The sequence below is a fragment of the Excalfactoria chinensis genome, chromosome Z (assembly GCF_039878825.1).
Source record: "Excalfactoria chinensis isolate bCotChi1 chromosome Z, bCotChi1.hap2, whole genome shotgun sequence".
Classification (NCBI taxonomy): domain Eukaryota; kingdom Metazoa; phylum Chordata; class Aves; order Galliformes; family Phasianidae; genus Excalfactoria; species Excalfactoria chinensis.
This window is the reverse complement of record NC_092857.1, coordinates 52,820,968-52,840,295: the sequence shown is the minus strand read 5'-3', so window position 1 is coordinate 52,840,295 and position 19,328 is coordinate 52,820,968. Positions and strand designations below refer to the sequence as shown.

The 19,328-nt window shown below is 38.8% G+C and overlaps 1 protein-coding gene across 4 annotated transcripts in view; it reads right to left on the bottom strand.

Annotated features, from left to right (window-relative positions):
- The window catches only part of ZFYVE16 (zinc finger FYVE-type containing 16), a 33,823-nt gene that overhangs the window by 3,675 nt on the left and 10,820 nt on the right, over positions 1 to 19,328 (bottom strand). For all 4 annotated transcript variants that reach the window (XM_072359439.1, XM_072359436.1, XM_072359437.1 and 1 more), the window contains 14 exons: positions 16,590 to 16,686; positions 16,037 to 16,111; positions 15,122 to 15,267; positions 10,661 to 11,033; positions 10,035 to 10,157; positions 9,790 to 9,945; positions 8,999 to 9,223; positions 7,180 to 7,262; positions 3,951 to 4,055; positions 3,016 to 3,166; positions 2,318 to 2,398; positions 1,640 to 1,802; positions 708 to 813; positions 111 to 275 (listed from right to left, as the gene is read on the bottom strand). In XM_072359439.1, coding sequence (XP_072215540.1) covers positions 111 to 275; positions 708 to 813; positions 1,640 to 1,802; positions 2,318 to 2,398; positions 3,016 to 3,166; positions 3,951 to 4,055; positions 7,180 to 7,262; positions 8,999 to 9,223; positions 9,790 to 9,945; positions 10,035 to 10,157; positions 10,661 to 11,033; positions 15,122 to 15,267; positions 16,037 to 16,111; positions 16,590 to 16,686 — 2,049 coding nt within the window. The remainder of the gene's footprint in view (positions 1 to 110; positions 276 to 707; positions 814 to 1,639; positions 1,803 to 2,317; positions 2,399 to 3,015; positions 3,167 to 3,950; positions 4,056 to 7,179; positions 7,263 to 8,998; positions 9,224 to 9,789; positions 9,946 to 10,034; positions 10,158 to 10,660; positions 11,034 to 15,121; positions 15,268 to 16,036; positions 16,112 to 16,589; positions 16,687 to 19,328) is intronic.

The following is a 19,328-nucleotide window of genomic DNA, read 5'->3' as shown; positions in this document are numbered from 1 at the left end:
GTCTGAATCTGGGGTAGAACAAAAACTGGGTACATTCAGAAAAAGACCAAAAGGTCTTCATAGGCAAGGCTTCAGAACTGAAGTATGTATAACACAAATTGAAAGATTACCATATCTGAGTCGACCGAAACTCTCAGGCCTATCTTATTCATCCCATTCTTCTTCAAGGTTTTAAGGTGTGGGCAAAGAGCAGTGCTGCAGGCAGCAGCAATGTCTTTAGCAAACTGGATATGAACAGGACTGGGTAGTTCATGGTCCTTTAGGAAATAATACACCTGAAATTACAGAAACAACAGGGATATTCAGCAGTCTAGACATATGAAAAGAAAAAAAAAAAGTTATTCAGTATTCAGTTAACACAGAACAAGGTGAGCTACCAATGCTTGTTTGCTGGCATAATATTCCTAGCATTTCACTTGTTCAATCACAATAAAGTAGTTGTAAGAATATCTAGATTACATACTCATAGAGTTAACGGTGCCAACAGACTTACAGCATTTATTCTTTTTCAGAGGAAAATAATGTTAAGTGTATAAACTTATCAGAGAATTACAGACCAGTCTGCACGCTGGTACGGCTATGCATAGTTCAGTTTCCTTAACAGTAACGTTAGTCCTCTCGCTTTTGCGTGCCCCTGCTACTTATAATAGTTAAATACTGTAAGTAGTAGCAGTAAAAAAAGTTCAAGTACAAAGTAATCTACTAACCTCGGTACACTTCAAAACTTTTCCTTTTCTTTCAAAGTCTCTGGCATGTGGTATTTTTTCACTCCAAGTTCCTTCCATTGATTTTCCATCTACTGGGCTTAAAATTCTGTGGAAGATAATAGTATAGTCAATAGTTACAGTAACATTTTGTTTCATACATGTTTTCCCATTTTAAAGCACAATCTCTAGTTGTCTTTAAAAGCTGTTTAACGGCTCTGTAACAAAATAATACAGGATTTGCATCATAATAACATAGAAGTTACAAAAAACAGTGGTTAATAAAAACCTTTCCTTATGGGTCTGTGAAACTGAAGCCGCCAAAGTTAAAGCCTCTTTTTGTTCCAATCAGTCAAAAAAGCCACCACCAAAAAAACAAACAAACAAAAAACCCAGCATACCAAGGCAACCCCGCCACCTGAGAAAGAGCTTGGTTAACATGAGGCAAGTTTTGAGTTAATGATGTGTAATTAAAGTTCGAAGTTATTCATATTACTGTTCAAATCATAAGCAATAAGGATATTATTTTTAATTTTTTTTTTAAATTAAATGATAGCATTCCAAGCAGTGAGTGGCAAAGAGCAGTTGTGTGCACTTCCAAGCTCTCAACCCCAAAGGCTTAAAGGGATTAACTGCACCCTTAAACTGGTTAGTGATTTGACTGATACAGATTTTCAAAGGAATCTCAGGGTTCACAAATTCTTCCTGTCAGCTTCCCAAACAGGGAAAATGGTACTGATTTTGGCAAATACTGCAAGCGAAACTGTTCTGCTAGTGACATCTACAGGAGAGCAGGCAGCTTACTGTGCTACTCTCTTGCAGGTCTTAGCAGCAAATTACCTGAATAAAGATGCCATAGATTAATTTCTCGAAATAAAAAGCAGGTATTTGAAAGTTAGGAACTTGAGAATGATATGCTTTGCTAATATATTTACCCTTTGTTTGTTTTTTCTTCATCTTCCACCCAGCAAATATCTACGTATTCCTTTAGTCCTTCTCCATCTGCTTTGCCACAAGTTATTTTGAAGTCCTTCTTGTCTCTTAGTGCCTGACGTAGGCTCTCCATTGTCTCTGGTGTTATTTGGACCATTAATCCATCTAGAAGAAAATCAGTAAGAAAATCCTCACTTGTCTACAGGAAGAGCAGCAACATGTTATAGCAGTCCTAGCTTAAATATTAGTGGGATTAGCCCTCTTCAAGGGCTAAATTGGACTCCATACTCAAGTACAGCATTAAATGCCCCATGACAGGAGTTGGGAGTAAGCCTTTGTAGTCAACAGAGCTAAGACTAGCAAACTAGACAAATATTAAGTTTCTGACATATACGTATCAATGTATGTATTTCATCAATACAGCAACGAACGTATTTATAGATACCGGCAGCTATGAAGGAAATGTTTGCATAGACTAATGTGAAGAGTTAAAACTTATTATGTAACAAAAACAGTAGATAAACTAGCATGCATTTTTATACAGCACAATTTGTTTGTGATAGGTTTTCAAGTTAAAAAGTCCTGAAAGGGTTTTGCTTAAAGCGGAACAAAGATCCCACACAAGGCTAATTTGTATTTTTAAAGCCCTCTGCAGAACACACACACAGTACAGTTCCTACCTTCAATTATACTGGATTTAGCTAGAAATCCTGAAGACGTCTTTAAGGCTCCATTAAATACCACAAAACTTGCACCTGTAACTAGAAAAAGTAGAAACACATTTCACATTACCAACATTTGACTTACCTTTTTTTAATTAAAAAAGTATTTTAATGTTTTAGTTAAAAAAACAAACAAAAACACACACAAAACCTGACAAAATGGGGCAGAAGAGGTATTACTATGCTGAAAGTGATAGCGTGAATCGCTTGGTCACAAGTTGGTACAAAAAAACACAATGCTGTAGCAAAAAAAGACCACCTTTCTCACTTTATGAGCACACAGTATTTCTGTAAGATACTGAAAGGTGGGTAACAGGCACACTGAAAGAGCCCAGTGTGCAGAAAGGAGGCAGTTAAGAGAACAGTGTTGTGGTGTATTGATTTTTTTAAACATATATGCCATACAACTTTAATTACATTTATTTACAAAAGATACTCCTGAAGCTTATTGTTAATAGCGAAACTAACGCTGAACTAAACTGAAAGGTCATATGGGACTTTAAGCAACCTTGACTAGAGGGAGGCATCCCTGCCCATGGCAAGGAGGTCAGAACTAGATGCTCTTTAAAGGTATCTTCTGTCCCAAACCATTCCACACTTTGTGAGTTTTGCTCTACAAATGCAATTGTTCCCCATAAGCACGCTACACAGCTTACCTTTCCTAGGACGTTCATTAGTGCTGTTTGCTTGCGTATGATAGAGGCCTTGCTTATTCTGCACACACACAAAGTGAGAATCTGCTTCAGTATTAAAACTAGCTCCAATGCTAATTACATGGTCATTAGAGGAGTTTATCACCTTCATCACCTGCCAATGTAAGATTTGTTATTAAACCAACAGATCTCATTCTGTAGTGTTTATTTTAAGCATAAGACATTGAAAAATCTAGCAGGATTATTCACTTAATTACAAAAAGTTTCAAGCTGATCATCTGGAGTCAAATTAAGCATTATTGAAAATGCTGCTTCGAGAGGGAGAAGCCTGAACTCTGCTGGTCAACACAATATCAGAGCTGCAGGGATTTTATTGGTCATGAGATTATATACTAAGTTCTTACACCTAATTATATTACTACTCTTAAATTACTCAGTTTTTTTGTTAAAGCTCAGTTAAACAGATTGCAATAAAAACTACATTTTTTTATTATTATTTTTTTTTTAATAATGTTTTAAGTATAACATCACCCACAGGAAATATATAGGAGATATTCCTTGGAAATGAATGCTAGAAGACCTCACTGGAATTGTTCATCTTCCACACTTAACAGTTATCCTAAAGAACGACTTATTTCCACACATCATCCACTCTAACATATCCAGAAAGAAGAATTTGTGCACAATGAATTTCACACTCTCTCCCCAGATATCTCGTGCTTCAAGGAGTCCAAAGAGCACATTGGAGAACTGCAATCAAGTGAAGAAATCACTTGCAGAGCTGCATGGACACTGATCTGAGAATAAAAGCACCACTGCCTCTAAGAACTCTGCCTTCCCCCCACTCCCCACCATTAATAAAGGAAGTCATGTTAAAGATGCAACTGGTATTACATGAAAAAAAAAAAAAAGAAGCAGTTTGGAATAGTTGAACTTACTTGATTATATTTCCTTAAAGGTATTTTAATACAGCTTCTACCCATTTCCACATGAACAAATAGGTTGTCTATGGTAGGCAAAGTATATTGATAGTTCCTAAGGTCCTGCAAAGACAAAGATAATACACTAAGACAAGGTGTTAGCAGACATTTATTTACATACATTTTAGAATAAATCCTAAAGACTGAGTACTTTACATCCATCCCCAGGCTTCTTAAAAGTCATTAGAAGTACCTAAAGACTTGCTGATCCCTTTCCTCCTCAGCTGTGATCTGCTGGAAAAGTACCTTAATGGATACATTAATAAATCTGAAGCATTCATGAAGTGGCTTCGCTGCACTATTCAACAGCAGCTTACTTCAACCATGGATACTTTATGCACATTGGGATCTTGTAAAGTTTTAGATAATGCGAAACACTTCAACAGAAGGAATGGACAAGGTCACTTGGTTTGTTCAGCTTAGAGAACAGGAGATGGAGGGGAGGCTTCACTGCTGTCTGTCACTCAGTGGAGAGGGGTGGGAAGGGAGGTGCTGATCTCTCTGATGACCACTGACAAGTTCAGAAAGGATATCAGGGTAAGTTAGTCACTGACAGGGCGGTTAGGCCCTGGAATGTGTTTCTCAGGGTAGTGGGTATAGCCCCAAGACTGCTGCTGTTCAGCACAATACTCTCAAGCATATGGTTTAAATCTTAGCTTCATGTGGAGCCAGGAGTTAAGACTTGACAACCCGTATCAGTTCCAGTCCCTTTGTTCTATGATTCTGCATACTCTTGAGTACTTGAAGTACTGCTTCAGTCTCGCACTGTTCATTACACCTCCTTCTGACAGAGGTTACCATCCATCAGCCACTTCTGCGGAATTTCCACACACTGTTGTATTCTGGAAGAATGATGACAGATGTAAAATGGATTCATTTGCCTTTCCTGCACAACTTAAGAAAGGCTGGGAAGGCTCTTATCAGCCACTGAATCAGGAAAACATTATCTTCCCAATCAGCTCAGCTGTAGCAAGAGCTATTTATGACCAGGTATCACTGCACTGCAAGTTTCAGTTCAAATGGCATGATTTGATGGCATAAAGGATATCATCACAGATGTGCCTTGCCTTCACCATTTACCACCACCTCAGTCACTTCTGCGGTGATAGATTTAAAGATTTAATTGAGTTTGCCCACATGTAGTTTAACAGATTCTTGAAAAACCTCTTGTTAAACAATGTAAAGAGGATATTTTGCAGCCATTCTACAATGACTGAAAACTCTTGCTACATCAGAAGAGGTAATCTTGCCGAGGAGCATACATTCCCATTGCCTGTTTTGAGCCCAAAGGCGCAATTCAGGCTAAAAAAACAAATGGATATACCACATCAGAGACTACGGCAAATCCATCTCAACACACTGCAGCAGCACCAAGTGCACACTGATTTTTCACCCTAACTCTTCGGTGCCTGTCTGTCTTTTCAGGGCTGTTCTTCTAGATCTTATTTATGTGTAGCTTAGGCACGTCCTGAATAATACAAAAGCTTAAGCCGATTAAGGAAGTCTCTCTCATACTGTCCTCCCTTCCACCCTCAAGTCCTTCCTCTGACTTCATACTGGTACTGTCCTATCACTAGCAAGGCAGGAAGCAGGCTCACAGAATTGAGATTTATGATTCCTCCATCAAGAAAAAAAACTGCTAGCTACTTGCTAGCTAGCTAAGTGAGAAGAGTGCCAAAGATTGCTGTTTCCTCTATGCTGTAATGGTTTCCAGATTTGAGAGGGTTTTGTGATCACATTTCTCCACAATATTTCCAACACTTTTGCTTACAGCATTAAGGATAAAATCTATGCAAGTGTTTGAAGAGAAAGGTTACTGCTCAGGAATAGAAACTTACTAAAGTTCAAATAAAATTATTTGAGGAACAAAGGAAAAAGTTCTTGTCTTGAAATAGTCTTTGTATGACACAGATTGGTTTATCACATCAAAGATAAGTTCACACGGCAATGTAATTAACATTACAATTAGAAAACGTATCTGCATGTCAAGTTTGTTTTTCAAATTTAACCAAATACCATGTTTAAGACAAGATTTTTTTGCATAAAAGCAGTATTTGACAGAGAAGACCGCAGCTGAATGGCAACTGCTACAAGGTTCAGTGTAAGTTCCAAAGTTCTTCTCATTATTTAAAACTATTTCTTATCACCAGAAACTGTGCTACAACCAGCACAATGTCGAGGACTGCACTAGGCTTACAAGACAAGGCTCTGGCAGTAGAAGTTGCTAAGAGCACACAGCCCAGAAGCTACACCATGTCAGATCAGATCCAGCTCCAGTCAGCTCCAAAAGGGACCCACTGCAGGCCAGATCTGAGCCCTAAGCAATGCAGGAAGAATTTAGTAGAGGAACATGGTTAAGAAATGATCAGAAATACAGCCAAAGGTGGAGCCCATGATGAAACAGATGTATGTGACCTGGAGAAAACCATGAGGAGCCCCCACAGGAGCAGGCCATTGTCCATAGCTGCAGTTCAAGGAAATCAGCCCACAGTGGAGGAGGGCTGGTAAAGCTGCTGCCCATGGGGACTGTGCTGGAGCAGCTCCTGAAGCATGAGCCCCATAGTAGGGAGACGTACTGGAGCAGTGCTTTAGGGAGCTGCAGCCTGTGGGTAGCCCACACAGGATCAGTTTGAGAAAGACAGCATCTTGTGGGAGGGACACATATAGAGCAGAGGCAGAGAGTAACCATGAAAGAGCATTAGAGATGAAGCATTATGGCCTGACTGAAGCCCACATTCCCTGTTCACCTGCATGTCTTGGGAGAAGGAGGTAAAATACGGTAGATGGGGAGGTTTGCTCTCAGCAAGAAAGTTGCCCTTAGTAAGAAATCACCATTAGTTGTCACCATTAGAAATCATCATTTTGTTAGTAATGGGGACGTGAACATAATTTATTATGTTGAATTTGATTTGACGATAACTAGTGAGCGATTTCCCTTATCTCAACACTTCATCCCTCTTTCATTGTATTCGCTCCTTTGTGGAGAAAAAGAGTGGCTGCCATCAGGGTGAAACCACAACACTTGCTTGGCTCACACTTAATACATTCTTGAGTAAGGAATTTCCAAGTCAGCTCTGAAGAAAACGTTAGCTCTTTAACTTTGCCAAAAGCAATTCAGCTTTAAAGAATCTGAGGATATTTTACACAGTCTAGATTACAACAGGAAATGAATAAAATAATTACTCACAACAAGTAGATTCATAATTGTGTGTCCTATTTCTCCAAAGAGTGGCTTTCGATGTCTGAAGCTTATTACAGGAGTTGGATATACTGGAATAGAGGAAATTATAAAGTCACAGTTATTTATAAGTTTTACATTTATAAGTATTTATTTTCAGTTGCAGACCAAGTTTCTTAATTTCAATATCTGAACATTCAAGAGATCTAGAGCCACTGTGATTCTTACTTGCTAACAACACCTCAGCCCACTGCATGGTTTCCTCACCCCCAGTTAAATCCTACTACAATATCTATACAGAGTCACTCCCCAAGCAGCAGAAATCTTGTTGGCAGAGACCCGCTGCTTCTTTCATTATGACTGACCAGCTACGTTTCTTGCAAAAGGTGAGCTCATTCAGCCTTTGTGACACCAGTTGTGATAGGGGCTGCAAGGTTCAATACTTTCTTAAACACAAGTACTATACAGGTAACATCCACTTTTATATTAATACTGTAGGTTGAACTGGAGTACCACTTAGCATTAATAAACAAGAATCAAGTGGTTCTTATGAAGTAATAAGCTTCTAATTGCTTTACATCCCATGGCTGGAGTAGAAAACATGAAGATGGAAATTAGTGAAAGCAACAAGATCAGGAGACCAACACACCATCACATGAAGTCATTTAAAAGTAAAGCAAACAGGGCAGCAAAGTCAAGATTACGAGATCAGTCCAAGAAAGTGCATGGTTAGTACAAAAATGCCAATAACATCAATAAGGGAAAAGTATGACAAAGAAGCTACCAGACAGAAGACTGGACAGCAGAACTCCACTCTAAAATCCACAAACAACTGAATGATACATTTTTATAGACCTGATGCTTCTGAAATTTAGTCTTAATTTACCAAAAGCCCATTCAGTGTCAGAAAGCTGTGCATGACATTTTTGAAATTCATTCCACTTAAGTAATATCTGCATGTTGCAGCCTTTCAAAGCTCCTGGTCTCCAAATAACAAGGGGCTATAACAGGAATACAAGTAACAGGAAACAAAACTGTACCTATACCTCTAAATTAGCGCCTGTGCTTTACAAAAAAGGCACAGAAGCAATTTTAGAAGGTATTCAGGACAGCTTCTACTTTCAGGTCTTGTGCAAGCTAGCTTTATCTGCTCTTGAAGGCAACAGTGACTTGTAAAAATGCTTTCCTCCAGTGAGTCCGGAGCACAGTGAGTGAGGATCTAATTGGGGGAGCAGAAAGTGGTCATGTAAAGCAGCAAAGAGACTGCTGAACGCGATACCCATGTAGAGGCCTCCTCACTGCACAACCTGTAACCAAAGTACCTTATGTACTTTTCCTTACACTCACTTTGAGAGAATGACTTCCACATTTTTCAATACTGAGATTTCAAATGTGCTAACTAGTACATTATCATTTTAAGTAACTAAGACATCTATCCATTTAATGCAGCACTAATATTTTGTTCAGGTACTCCATTTCTGTTGTTATTTATTTATTTTCAAAATTGGCAATTAGGCTGGAAAACTTCCCTTTAAAACATTCTCTAATCACAGCAGAAGTAAAACAACTTATTTTTTTAAGTGTAAGAGTTGGTTTTTAGGCCTAACTGCCTTCAGCTAACATGAGAAAGAACCAGGTAGGTGTTGCAGGATACTGTAAATTCCCAGGTGTGTCAACAAGACGGTTCTCACATATGAAACTTCAACCTCATGCAAGAGTAATATAAAATACTGCAAACGTGGCTTTGAATATTTTGTTTAACTACTAAAGTTATATTTCTCAAAGGAAGTTTTATATCTATACAGCTATTTGAAGTACTAAAACTTACCCCCATATTCTGCTCCCAATCTCAACATTAAACGGATTGGAAAAACTTTTGCCCAGGGTATTTCCAGCTTATGGAATAGAATGCCACAAAGAAAAGGGTCATCTGGTAGCATTAAATCATCAAGTTTCTGGTAAGTTGGTGAAACAAACAGGAAGCCTCCATGGTCTTCATTACCAAGAAAATTTTCACTGAACGTAACATTTTCCATGTTTCTTATTGACTTTCCTGTTGAAAGAGGGTCAGAAAGCATTTGTGCATCTTAAAAAAATAACATGCTATTGTGAAGAAAACTACTACCACCATCCCTTCACTACAGACTTGTACTTTATGATTTGCAAGTCTGTTCGTCTTGTATCTTCCTGAAAGTCTGGGAGACATCTAACCCCACAGAAGTACTCTACAGACTTACTTATTATCTGGATGAACTTGAATATGAAAGAAGATTTTTTTTTCCCCCCCCCAAAAAATATCAAAACCCCCGAAGTATACGATGTTCTGGCATACATCAGTTGATGAACTTCAATTAACAGACCTCATCATTTATATATTTATGTGTACTGCATTTCTATCAGTGAAATCCCAGATGCCCTAAGCCATCAACACAAGGGCTTATGCACATAATCTCCAAGACCATATACATTTTCTTTCTGTTGTTTATTTAGAAACAAAGGCTAAACACTGAAAAGTTTTTTAACCAGATCAGGTATCTATCAGTGCATAAAAAACACATAAACTTTCAACTTTGAAGACAAGTAAGAAAATATCATACCCTGTCAGACATGATTACATACCTTTTACTGCATTCTTATAGACATCAATAAATAATTTGAATACTTCATTAGGAAAAGTCTTCTCATCTGGCAAACACTGCAACAGAATGACAATTTCTGCCTGCCCCAAGCCATGTAGCCCATTTGTTGAGAAGTACCAGCATTTTTCTGAAGAATCTTCAAATAAAAAGACAAAGACCACAGTAATATTGTTCTTTACAATAAGAAGAATAGATCTAATAGAAAAGAAAACATGCACTACTTACAAGATATTAACCTGACATTCACAAGCAAGTTCGCATTTAGGATAAAAGTTAATGGACTGGCACCTCCTTTCTCAAGAAGCAAGGCGACCTGCTGGTGAGACAGATGTTCTTCCACTAGAGGATCTAAAGAAATTTATATCCATTTTAGTTCAACATGCCAGCTAACAACCTAAAGTAAAAAAATCAGATGACAGTATACAAAAGACTGTCCTTTCTTTCCTATCTTAAAAGGTTGTTAATTATTCTCAAACTTAGAACAACTGTGGATCAACCAGGTATTCAGTACAGTAGCTTACCAGAGGATTCAAAGGCCACACAAAAAATAAAGCAGTAATTTATAAGAAAGGCATGATCTGGGGCTGCAATTTATTTGGTAGTTACTTGTATATTGTCTATGTTGTTTCTTCAATTGACATACTGCTACTGTTAGCTACATTGAAAACAATCACTGCTATAACGGGTTTAAGTGATTGTTATTTTCATAATATACTCATATTTTAATAACTCATGCTTAATTAATGAACATTCCAATGTGCAGCACAGGTCAGAGGTTGAAGTTGCATTACTGTATTAAATTCACACTTAGAAATCCTGTACCTGGTGATGCCATACTGACAGATGTTTACCTTTTCCTTTTTCACCCATGGCAAGCAGAAGTGGTGGCAGCTTATCACCATCTGGAAGAAGGCTGACATCTTTCCGAACACAATTTTCAACACCACAAAGAGCCCTATAACTTGCAGGACTAACAGGCATATCACTTTTAGTCCAATCTACTAAATTAGTACTAGTCTTCTCAGATTCCAGGGCAGACGAACACTCTTTGGTATCTGGAGTCAGAGATTTATCACTATCAATCATCTCACTCTGGCTGGAAATGGTCTGCTGTGCATCCTCTGAGGGAACAGAAGGACACTCTGTTCTTGCAGACACATCCATTTCTTCTTTTGGTTTTGAATTTACATCAGTTGGTATGTCATCTTCCTCTGCATTTGTAGCCTATAAGAATAAAGAAGATCTATATCTAGTCTCACCACAAAGTGTAACTTTCATGATAGCATACTAAAATAAAGAAAAATGACTAAGAAATTTACCAAATTAATAAGAAATGAATTATTTATTCAAGAAGTGACTCAGAAAATCTACAGTGGATCTTGTATCTCTCCCCCTCTCCTCCATTCTTAAAGGTCAAATTAGTCCCCGTTTAAGGTAAGATGAATCACTACTTTATTTCTTCATTCTCAGAGTGCTGCAGATCAATCATTTTACCATATAGTCAGATTTAACACAATCAACAATAAAGCAAGTATCCCTTGAGCCAATATAATTAATATTAATGTTTCCTCACCTGGAAACAACAGCATTGTACAGTTCAAGTCATTTTTGGTTTGGTGTCAAATCTACACTGCTCTCTCAGTGAAATACATATGATAAACTTAGGGTACAGTCATTATGAAATGGACTGTCATAAAAACAAAAGAGAACCACAGAATCATCAAGGTTAGAAAAGACCTAGAAGATCATCCAGTCCAACCATCCACCAATCATCAATAGTTCTCACTAAACCATGTCCCTCATCGTCCAAACATTCCTTGAACACCCCCAGTGACTCCACCACCTCCCTGGGCAGCCCATTCCAGTGCCTGACCACTCTTTCAGAGAAGCAGTATTTCCTAACATCCAGTTGGCAAAGCTTGAAGGCATTCCCTCTAGTCCCATCACCAGTTACACAAGAGGCTAACCCCCAGCTCACTACAACCTCCCTTCAGGGAGTTATAGAGAACAATAAGGTCTCCCCTGAACCTCCTCTTCTCCAGGCTCAACATTCCCAGCTCCTTCAGCCTCTCCTCATAAGGCTTGTGCTCCAGACCCCTCACCAGCTTTGTTGCCCTTCTCTGAACACACTCCATGGTCTCAAAGTCTTTCTTGCAGTGAGGGGCCCAAAACTGGACACAGTACTGGAGGCACGGCCTCACCACAGCTGAGTACAGGGAGACAATCACTTCCCTGTTATTGCTGGCATCTCTGTTCCTGATGCAAGCCAGGAAGCCCCGGGCCTTCTTGGCCACCTGGGGACACTGCTGGCTCATGCTCAGTTGAGCATCAATCAATACCCCCAGGTCCATTTCCTCTACACAGTCTTCCAGCCACTCCACCCCCAAGCCTGTAGCACTGCCTGGAGTTGTTGTGGCCGAAGTGCAGAACCCAGCATTTGATCTTGTCGAAGATCAAATTGGCCATTGGCTTCAGCCCAGCTCTCCAGCCTGTCCAGATCCCTCTGTAGGGCCTCGCTACCCCCAGGTAGATCGACACTTCCAGCCAATTTGGTGTCATCTACAAACTTACTGAGGGTGCACTTGATGCTCTCATCCAGGTCATCAATAAAGATACTGAAGAGGACAGGCCCCAGCACCAACCCCTGGGGAATACCTCTAGTGAATGGCTGCCAGTTGGACTGAGCTCCATTCACCACCACTCTCTGGGACTGGCCCTCCAGCCAGTTCCTTACTCAGCCAAGAGTGTACGCATCCAAGCCACAGGGTGCCAGATTCTGCAGGAGAATACTGTGGGAGACAGTGTCAAAGGCTTTGCTGAAGTCTAGGCAGACCACATCAACAGCCTTTTCCTCATCCACCAGACAGGTTACCGGATCATAGAAAAATATCAGGTTGGTCAAGCAGGACCTGCACTTTGTGAACCATTGCTGGTTGGGCCTGATCCCTCTGCTGTCCTGCACATGCTACGTGATCTCCCTCAAGACAATCTGCTCTGTAACCTTCCCTGGCACTGAGGTCAGGCTAACAGGCCCATAGTTCCCTGGGTCCTCCTTACAACCCTTCTTGTAGATGGGAGTCACACTGGCATGCCTCCAGTCTTCTGGGACCTCACCAGTCAACAAGGAGCACTGATAGATGACGGAAAGTGGCTCAGCTATCTCCTCTGCCAGTTCCCTCAGCACTCTCAGGTGAATCTCATCCAGCCCCATGGACCTGTGGCAGTCCAGCTGGAGCAGTAGGTCTCTGACTGTTTCCCTCTGAATTGTCAGGGGTTTTATCTGCTCTCCAGGTGAGACTACCAGGTCAGAGAGTGGAGTACCCTGAGGATAACTGGTCTGATCTTTAAAGACAGACATAAAGAAGGCATTCAGAACCTCTGCCTTTTCCTTATCCTCAGTGGTCACATTCCCAGCCTCATCCAGTAAAGCATGGAGACTCTCCTTAGTCCTCCTCTTACTGTTGATGTATTTGTTAAGGAGTTTCTTGTTCCCTTTTACCCCAGTGGCCAGGTTGAGTTCAAGCTGCCTTTATGATTTTCTCTCTACACATCTTAACAACTTGTCTGTACTCTTTCTGAGTTGCCCGTCCCTTCTTCCACAGGTGGTAGATTCTCTTTTTCTCCCATAGCCTCAAGAACAGCTCCCTATTCATCCACGCCTGTCTTTTTCCCCGACGGTTCATTTTGCAGCTCAGGGGGACAGCCTGTTCCTTTCCCTTTTTAAACAACTACTTAAGTACTTTCTTCAGACTTCTCAGACCTCAACTCTTCATTTTCCAGTAAGTGTGACAGCAATAAAAATAACACTAGTAAGTTCAGCCACTCATACACTCCTAAGTCTGCAATTCGTAGCAAAAGACACCTGTCATTTTAACATTCAGTTCATGAATATTCAGAATCTATCTGCCTTCACTGTCTGAAAAAATTACCCTTTTTATCACCTGTGAGTATGATAAACAGCACAGTCCAGGATAGGCAACTTCTGTACTCAGTTCTTTACCTCTTTATCTCTTAAGTTAGCTATTTGGCTTATATTTATCATATGGAAAAGGATTTTTTTTTTTAAATTTCTTACTGGTGCCTAACTTCTTTTCTTGACCTCTTGATGAACTTTTCTGGCAACATTTTGTCCAAATCTTCAAAAAACAGATTTGATCCACAACTTATTGGGCTCCTTTTTCAAATTAAAACATACTTGCTATCATCTATTACTGTTATGGTTTTATGATTTATAGTTATCAGTATTCCATACCATAATGCTCCAGTTCCAGGTACCTGTCCCAAAAGAGAAGAGCCATATACCCCAGAGGACTTTGTGTTCAGGGAGCAGATAAAGCCCCTGGCAAGGTCATGGGACCAGGCTCTCCTCCCTGCTGGATCACCACTGCACTAGAGTAAGGCCTTCAGCTTTTGGAGACTCTTTCTCTCATTATACCTGATTTATTAGCTCCAATTCTAATCATATTGTATTATATTGTATTATTGTGTGTTATCTTGCATTCTAGTATCTTTTTTAGTAAATTTGTTTGTTTCTCCTCAGATTGTTGCTGCTGCTATTTTTGGGGTCCATTTCCCTTTCCCTTTATTTTCCCCTTTCCAGAGGCTCAGACCTACAGGTCTCTCTGCCCTGCTAGTCGGAGAACAGGGCCAAATCAGCCCATAAGCTGCTGAAAATTACTCATGAACAAAGGCTGATTTACACGACAATTCAACACACAACTGTTGAGAAACTCCATATACTTATAGGATGGATCTGGTCTGATTACTAGCTTTACAAATTGTTTTTTTAAAAATTCTTGAACACTGTTGTGATTTGGGACAGTGTTTCAGAACTATATCTTATTTTAAAAAAAGCTCCAGATAAAGAATATCTCCAAACTTTTCCACAGCAAACTTACATTACTCCTTTCAACTTCTCTTGTCAAGTACGGCTAGCTTAACACTATGAATATTTTTAAAATGTTGATTCCCTTAATAGTTCAGTACCTGCTCCCATTAGAAGTGGTAAACTAATTTTGCTGCACCTTATAACACAGTATTGTACTACATGAAGCAAATTCTTGTAGGACCAACTTGGGAAACATGTAGAATTGTAACAAGCCACTCAAAGGAAAACAAGCATACTAACAACAAATGGCTGAAGACACTTTCATAACTGTAGTTATTCTTTACAGAATAAGTCTTTACAGAAGAATCTTGATTTTGAGTATTTTCTGCTACATCATTTTTTAAGTTTGTGTATGTCCTAATCAACAGGGAGTGAAGTTATTTCAGCAGAATTCATGTGTCTACACACAATTCTTAATTCATACCATATGCAGCTCTGGCACATCAGGGCGTGCTGTGTCCTGGGATGACTTCTTCGCTCCAGAGGAAAGCTTTGTTGTATATGCCACTTCACCAGTTGGCAAAATACCATCTGCAAACCAAACTCTCTTCTGTTCTTTGGGGCACAGCTCTAGGACAGGTTGAGAAAAAAACATTGACTTTGTATTATTTTACTGTCCTAACAACTAAAACAGATGCAAATTCAGAGGCCCTTCTCCCATCCATTACATAGAGAATTTGTTAACTGAAACCAAGCATAGGTAGACAGCTTGACTCCAGCTACAATCCTAAAAACAGTTCACCATAGCAGAGAAAGCTGTCATGCTATATTGTATCACACTACCTATCAAAACTCCTTTGTCAGCCATCCCTTTGTTGTAGATATGAATAAAATGCTTACCACAACTAGAAGATGAAACACTAAAAAATGTAGCTAATCACAATTATTTTCATTGATGAAAGTCAGATATTTAGTAATGGTGGAACAAAGACTGCTTAATGGCTAATCATTTACCTTTACAGAGAATGAACTCCTACTGCTTCTTACCTCTTCCCCCCAAAAACGTACTTTTGTTTACTGTAAAACTGGCCATCACAATGTATGACAGATCTCCTGAGAGATATAACTAATTATGAAAGTAATACCTGAATCGAACAAAGAAATTACAGTATAAACATAGAAAAAAAGACTACCTCCATTTATAAAACATGGATGCAAGACAGATGTTGTCAAGCTCATACACAGAATCTGAACGCAGAACTAACAGCAAATTTCTTGAGCCACAATTCACAGAATTTCTGTTCAATAGTATATCTAGTATATATCCACAACATAATAAACAACTCTTCCAAGCAGATCTTGAAAAAGTCTTAGTTAAATTGTACTGTGTTAAACATACCCTCATTATCAGATTGCTTAAGTGCAGAAGTGGGTAATGGTGAGGAAAATAAGGGACAGCTGGTATACAGGCTTCCTGCAAAGATGGAACAGAAGAATTCTCAGAGAAGACACTGGAATTAGGGACAGGACCTGTTGGACTCCTCATCCTTTCAAATACCTGTGCTAAACTGAAAAAATAAAACATTGTTTACTTTAAATGTTTAAGTGTTTAAAAAAAAGAAGTAATTTTAGTGTGCAGTGCAGTACTGACAGTCTTGTGGCTTTCTTTTTTCTTTTTTTTGCAAAAGCAGCACATAATTTAGGGAGCTAGTTGTGTAAATTGAATGCTCAAGCTACTGCACAGAAGAAAAACCTAATTTTATTGATTTTCAGTCTGCCCTTATCATGTAGAAGGCTATTGCTGTAGGGCGGAAAACTCTTTTCTTCGACTCCTGCCACAGATGACCCAATTGAAGCATGGAAACTTCCCATAAAACACAAAAATTAAAGATACTAGCTGTACATATTATTTTTTTACTACAGTTACTCAAAAAGATCCAAACCTCTTTTACCTTTATTAATATTATCGTAGCAGCGAGTACAGACTCTTGCTTCCTTCTCCATGTACTGCAGTTTGCACTTTCGTTTGCAACAACCACCACAAAAAACCTGAACAAGGAGGAGATTTAAATAAATATTATAAACAAAGTCCCAATATTTCCTGAGTTAGGTTCCTATTACATTATTTCATTTAATTAAAATAATAAAGCATACATAAAATATTCTCAGGGATGTGGAGAAAGAAGAAAAGCATTAGCACATCTATTTTACAATACATTCTTGTGCTGAGAGAAGGGAAATTACCAGAAATAAAAGGGTTTTATTAAGGTCAAAAGCTACATGGTTTGGTCCAAAGTCTGCATTTTGAGTTCTTACCCTGTTTCCCACAACTGCACACAATCTATCCATGCTAACAATTTCTGGAAGAGGCTATATCCTATCAGTTTTCTGAAACACTCAGTAACACTGTGCTGTAGCACAGCTCTGTAGCAGTAAGTAGGGTAACACTCTGGGCACCATGTGACATCATCCTACTCTTAACAAAAGATAAACTTGTCGTTTATTTGAGGAACCCTTATGATCTGCAGAACTTGAGCAGGAAAGCCTACCATGTCATGCTAACATTGTGACCCTAGGGGAATTCACCAGCTGAAAATCTCTGAAGAATTAAATAATAAAGGCCAAAGAGTTGAAGCCACCCTCCCCCCCCCCCTTTTTTTAGTTGTTCTTTTTGTTAGATTTGAGACACAAGGAAGTTTACTGTCACCTACATGACAGAAGAATTTCAAGTTCAGCATCTGCTGAAATTCTGCACAAAACCTGAGAATGCTACTCTGTGTATTTCCATCAAGACTGCCTCCAAGGAAGGCTGCTGAAAATGCAGTAATACTTAATTTTAATTATTTATTTATTTATTTTTAAGGAATTCTTCAATTTATGATTACGGTAAAACAATAGTTCAAGAGATTCTTGGCCTTGTTTAACAAGCCTAAGTATCTTTTCTTAAAAGCTGATACTGTATTGTGTTTACAAAAGTATTTTATAAAATCCTCAGTAGTCTACAGAATATTTATCTAATAAAGAAAGAACATTTTAGTTTGAAATGCTAGAAAAGGAAAGAATAGACTGTACTGTCTGTTTATCCCAGGGATACAGGTGGAATAGGAATGGAGATTGTTTCAGACACAGAAAATATACAACCATGATCTTTAACTTCTTGTTCTCAACTACTCAGCACAGCCTAAAATTTGTCATTTCTGTTGGACCACAGCATTCCTTAAAAGTCTACAAAGCCAGCCTTCCACACATGGTGAGAAATGCTCGCATTATTCAGCTATGAACCGCCACCTCTCAGTTCTCCCTGAGATACAGACAGGAGAAAGAACAGCCCATAAAACTTCCTGCTGTGGGCAGATCTAGTTATGGAAGGACAGACGCCCACAGACTAGCTAGGTTTATTGTTTTTAAGATCATAGGTGGAAGCAGCTGGTATGTAATTCCACAATGATTAACAGACTCTTCCAAGAAATCGGTATATATATTTAATTCTAGGCACTCTTTAATATTCAGGCCTATATCATCCATCTTTCATGCAAGATGTCTACGATGGTATCTCAAAATCTTCAGGAAAAATAAGGAAGAAAATATGTACAAAATGAAGAGCAGCAACAAGGGAGACAAATGATAACTAATGATATTAAAATGCTTATCTGGAATGATAAAAGGAATTCAAAGTCACACCAGTTCATTCTCAAATTCACCTCTACCTCTGCTCATCTTGTAACTGCTTTACAGTAAAAAACAGAATGATGTGAACAAGTACTGATCCCCAGAGATGAAATGCATCTTTTCTTTTGCCTTAATGTCATCTTTGAAGATAACTACTGCCATGTCTCATTAGGATTCAGGGCATGGCTGGAACCAGCTATTCTTATATCAGCAGGAACCATTACTGACCCATTTGTCTCACAGCAGTTAATATTCACACTGCACCAAGGCATTCTACTCTGAGATTCCAAGCTAACTCTTGGACAACTATCCTACCAGGGCTCAGTGCTTCCCAAACAATTTACCAACAGTCTTAGGAATTACACAGGCTAGAGTAGTCTTAGCTGTGCCAGAAAACAACAACAAAACAAAAATATTGACAACAAAAAACAAAACAAAACAACACATTAGTTGCTTTCTTGCAACTCCTTTCAGCACAGCATCTGAAGAACATGAAAACTGCTTTGAAAGACATGAGCAGAATATATATCCTGTCTGGTTTAAAGGAGATCTGGAGATGTGGAAAAGCACCTTCTCAACCTGAACCGTACCTCTACAATGTCAACAATCCTTGTAGACAAAATGTCTACAATCCTTGGTCTGACAGAAGCCTTCTACTCCTAACCAAAGTTAGGTGGAAGCAAAGGTGGAGTCTGCTACTCCTAATTATCTCGAGGAAAACAAAGTGGATTAAAAGGAAAACAGCTGAAGAAGAAACAGAAAAGAAGAAAAATAAAAGCTATTACGACTGAACTCCTGTAAGTGGGAAAAGCCATGTCAAAAGTCACATTTCATCAATAGCAAGACAATAAAATAAACAATAAACAGTTGCTTCCATATTAATGTCATATCCATAACAATTAATACTTCCATATCAATTAATTTATCTCACCTGAAAAAAAACACATACTTGGTAAAGTTATTAAGAATGTAACTATCAATTGCTAATGAGCCACAAACAACCTTAGGGCTACAAAAAATGA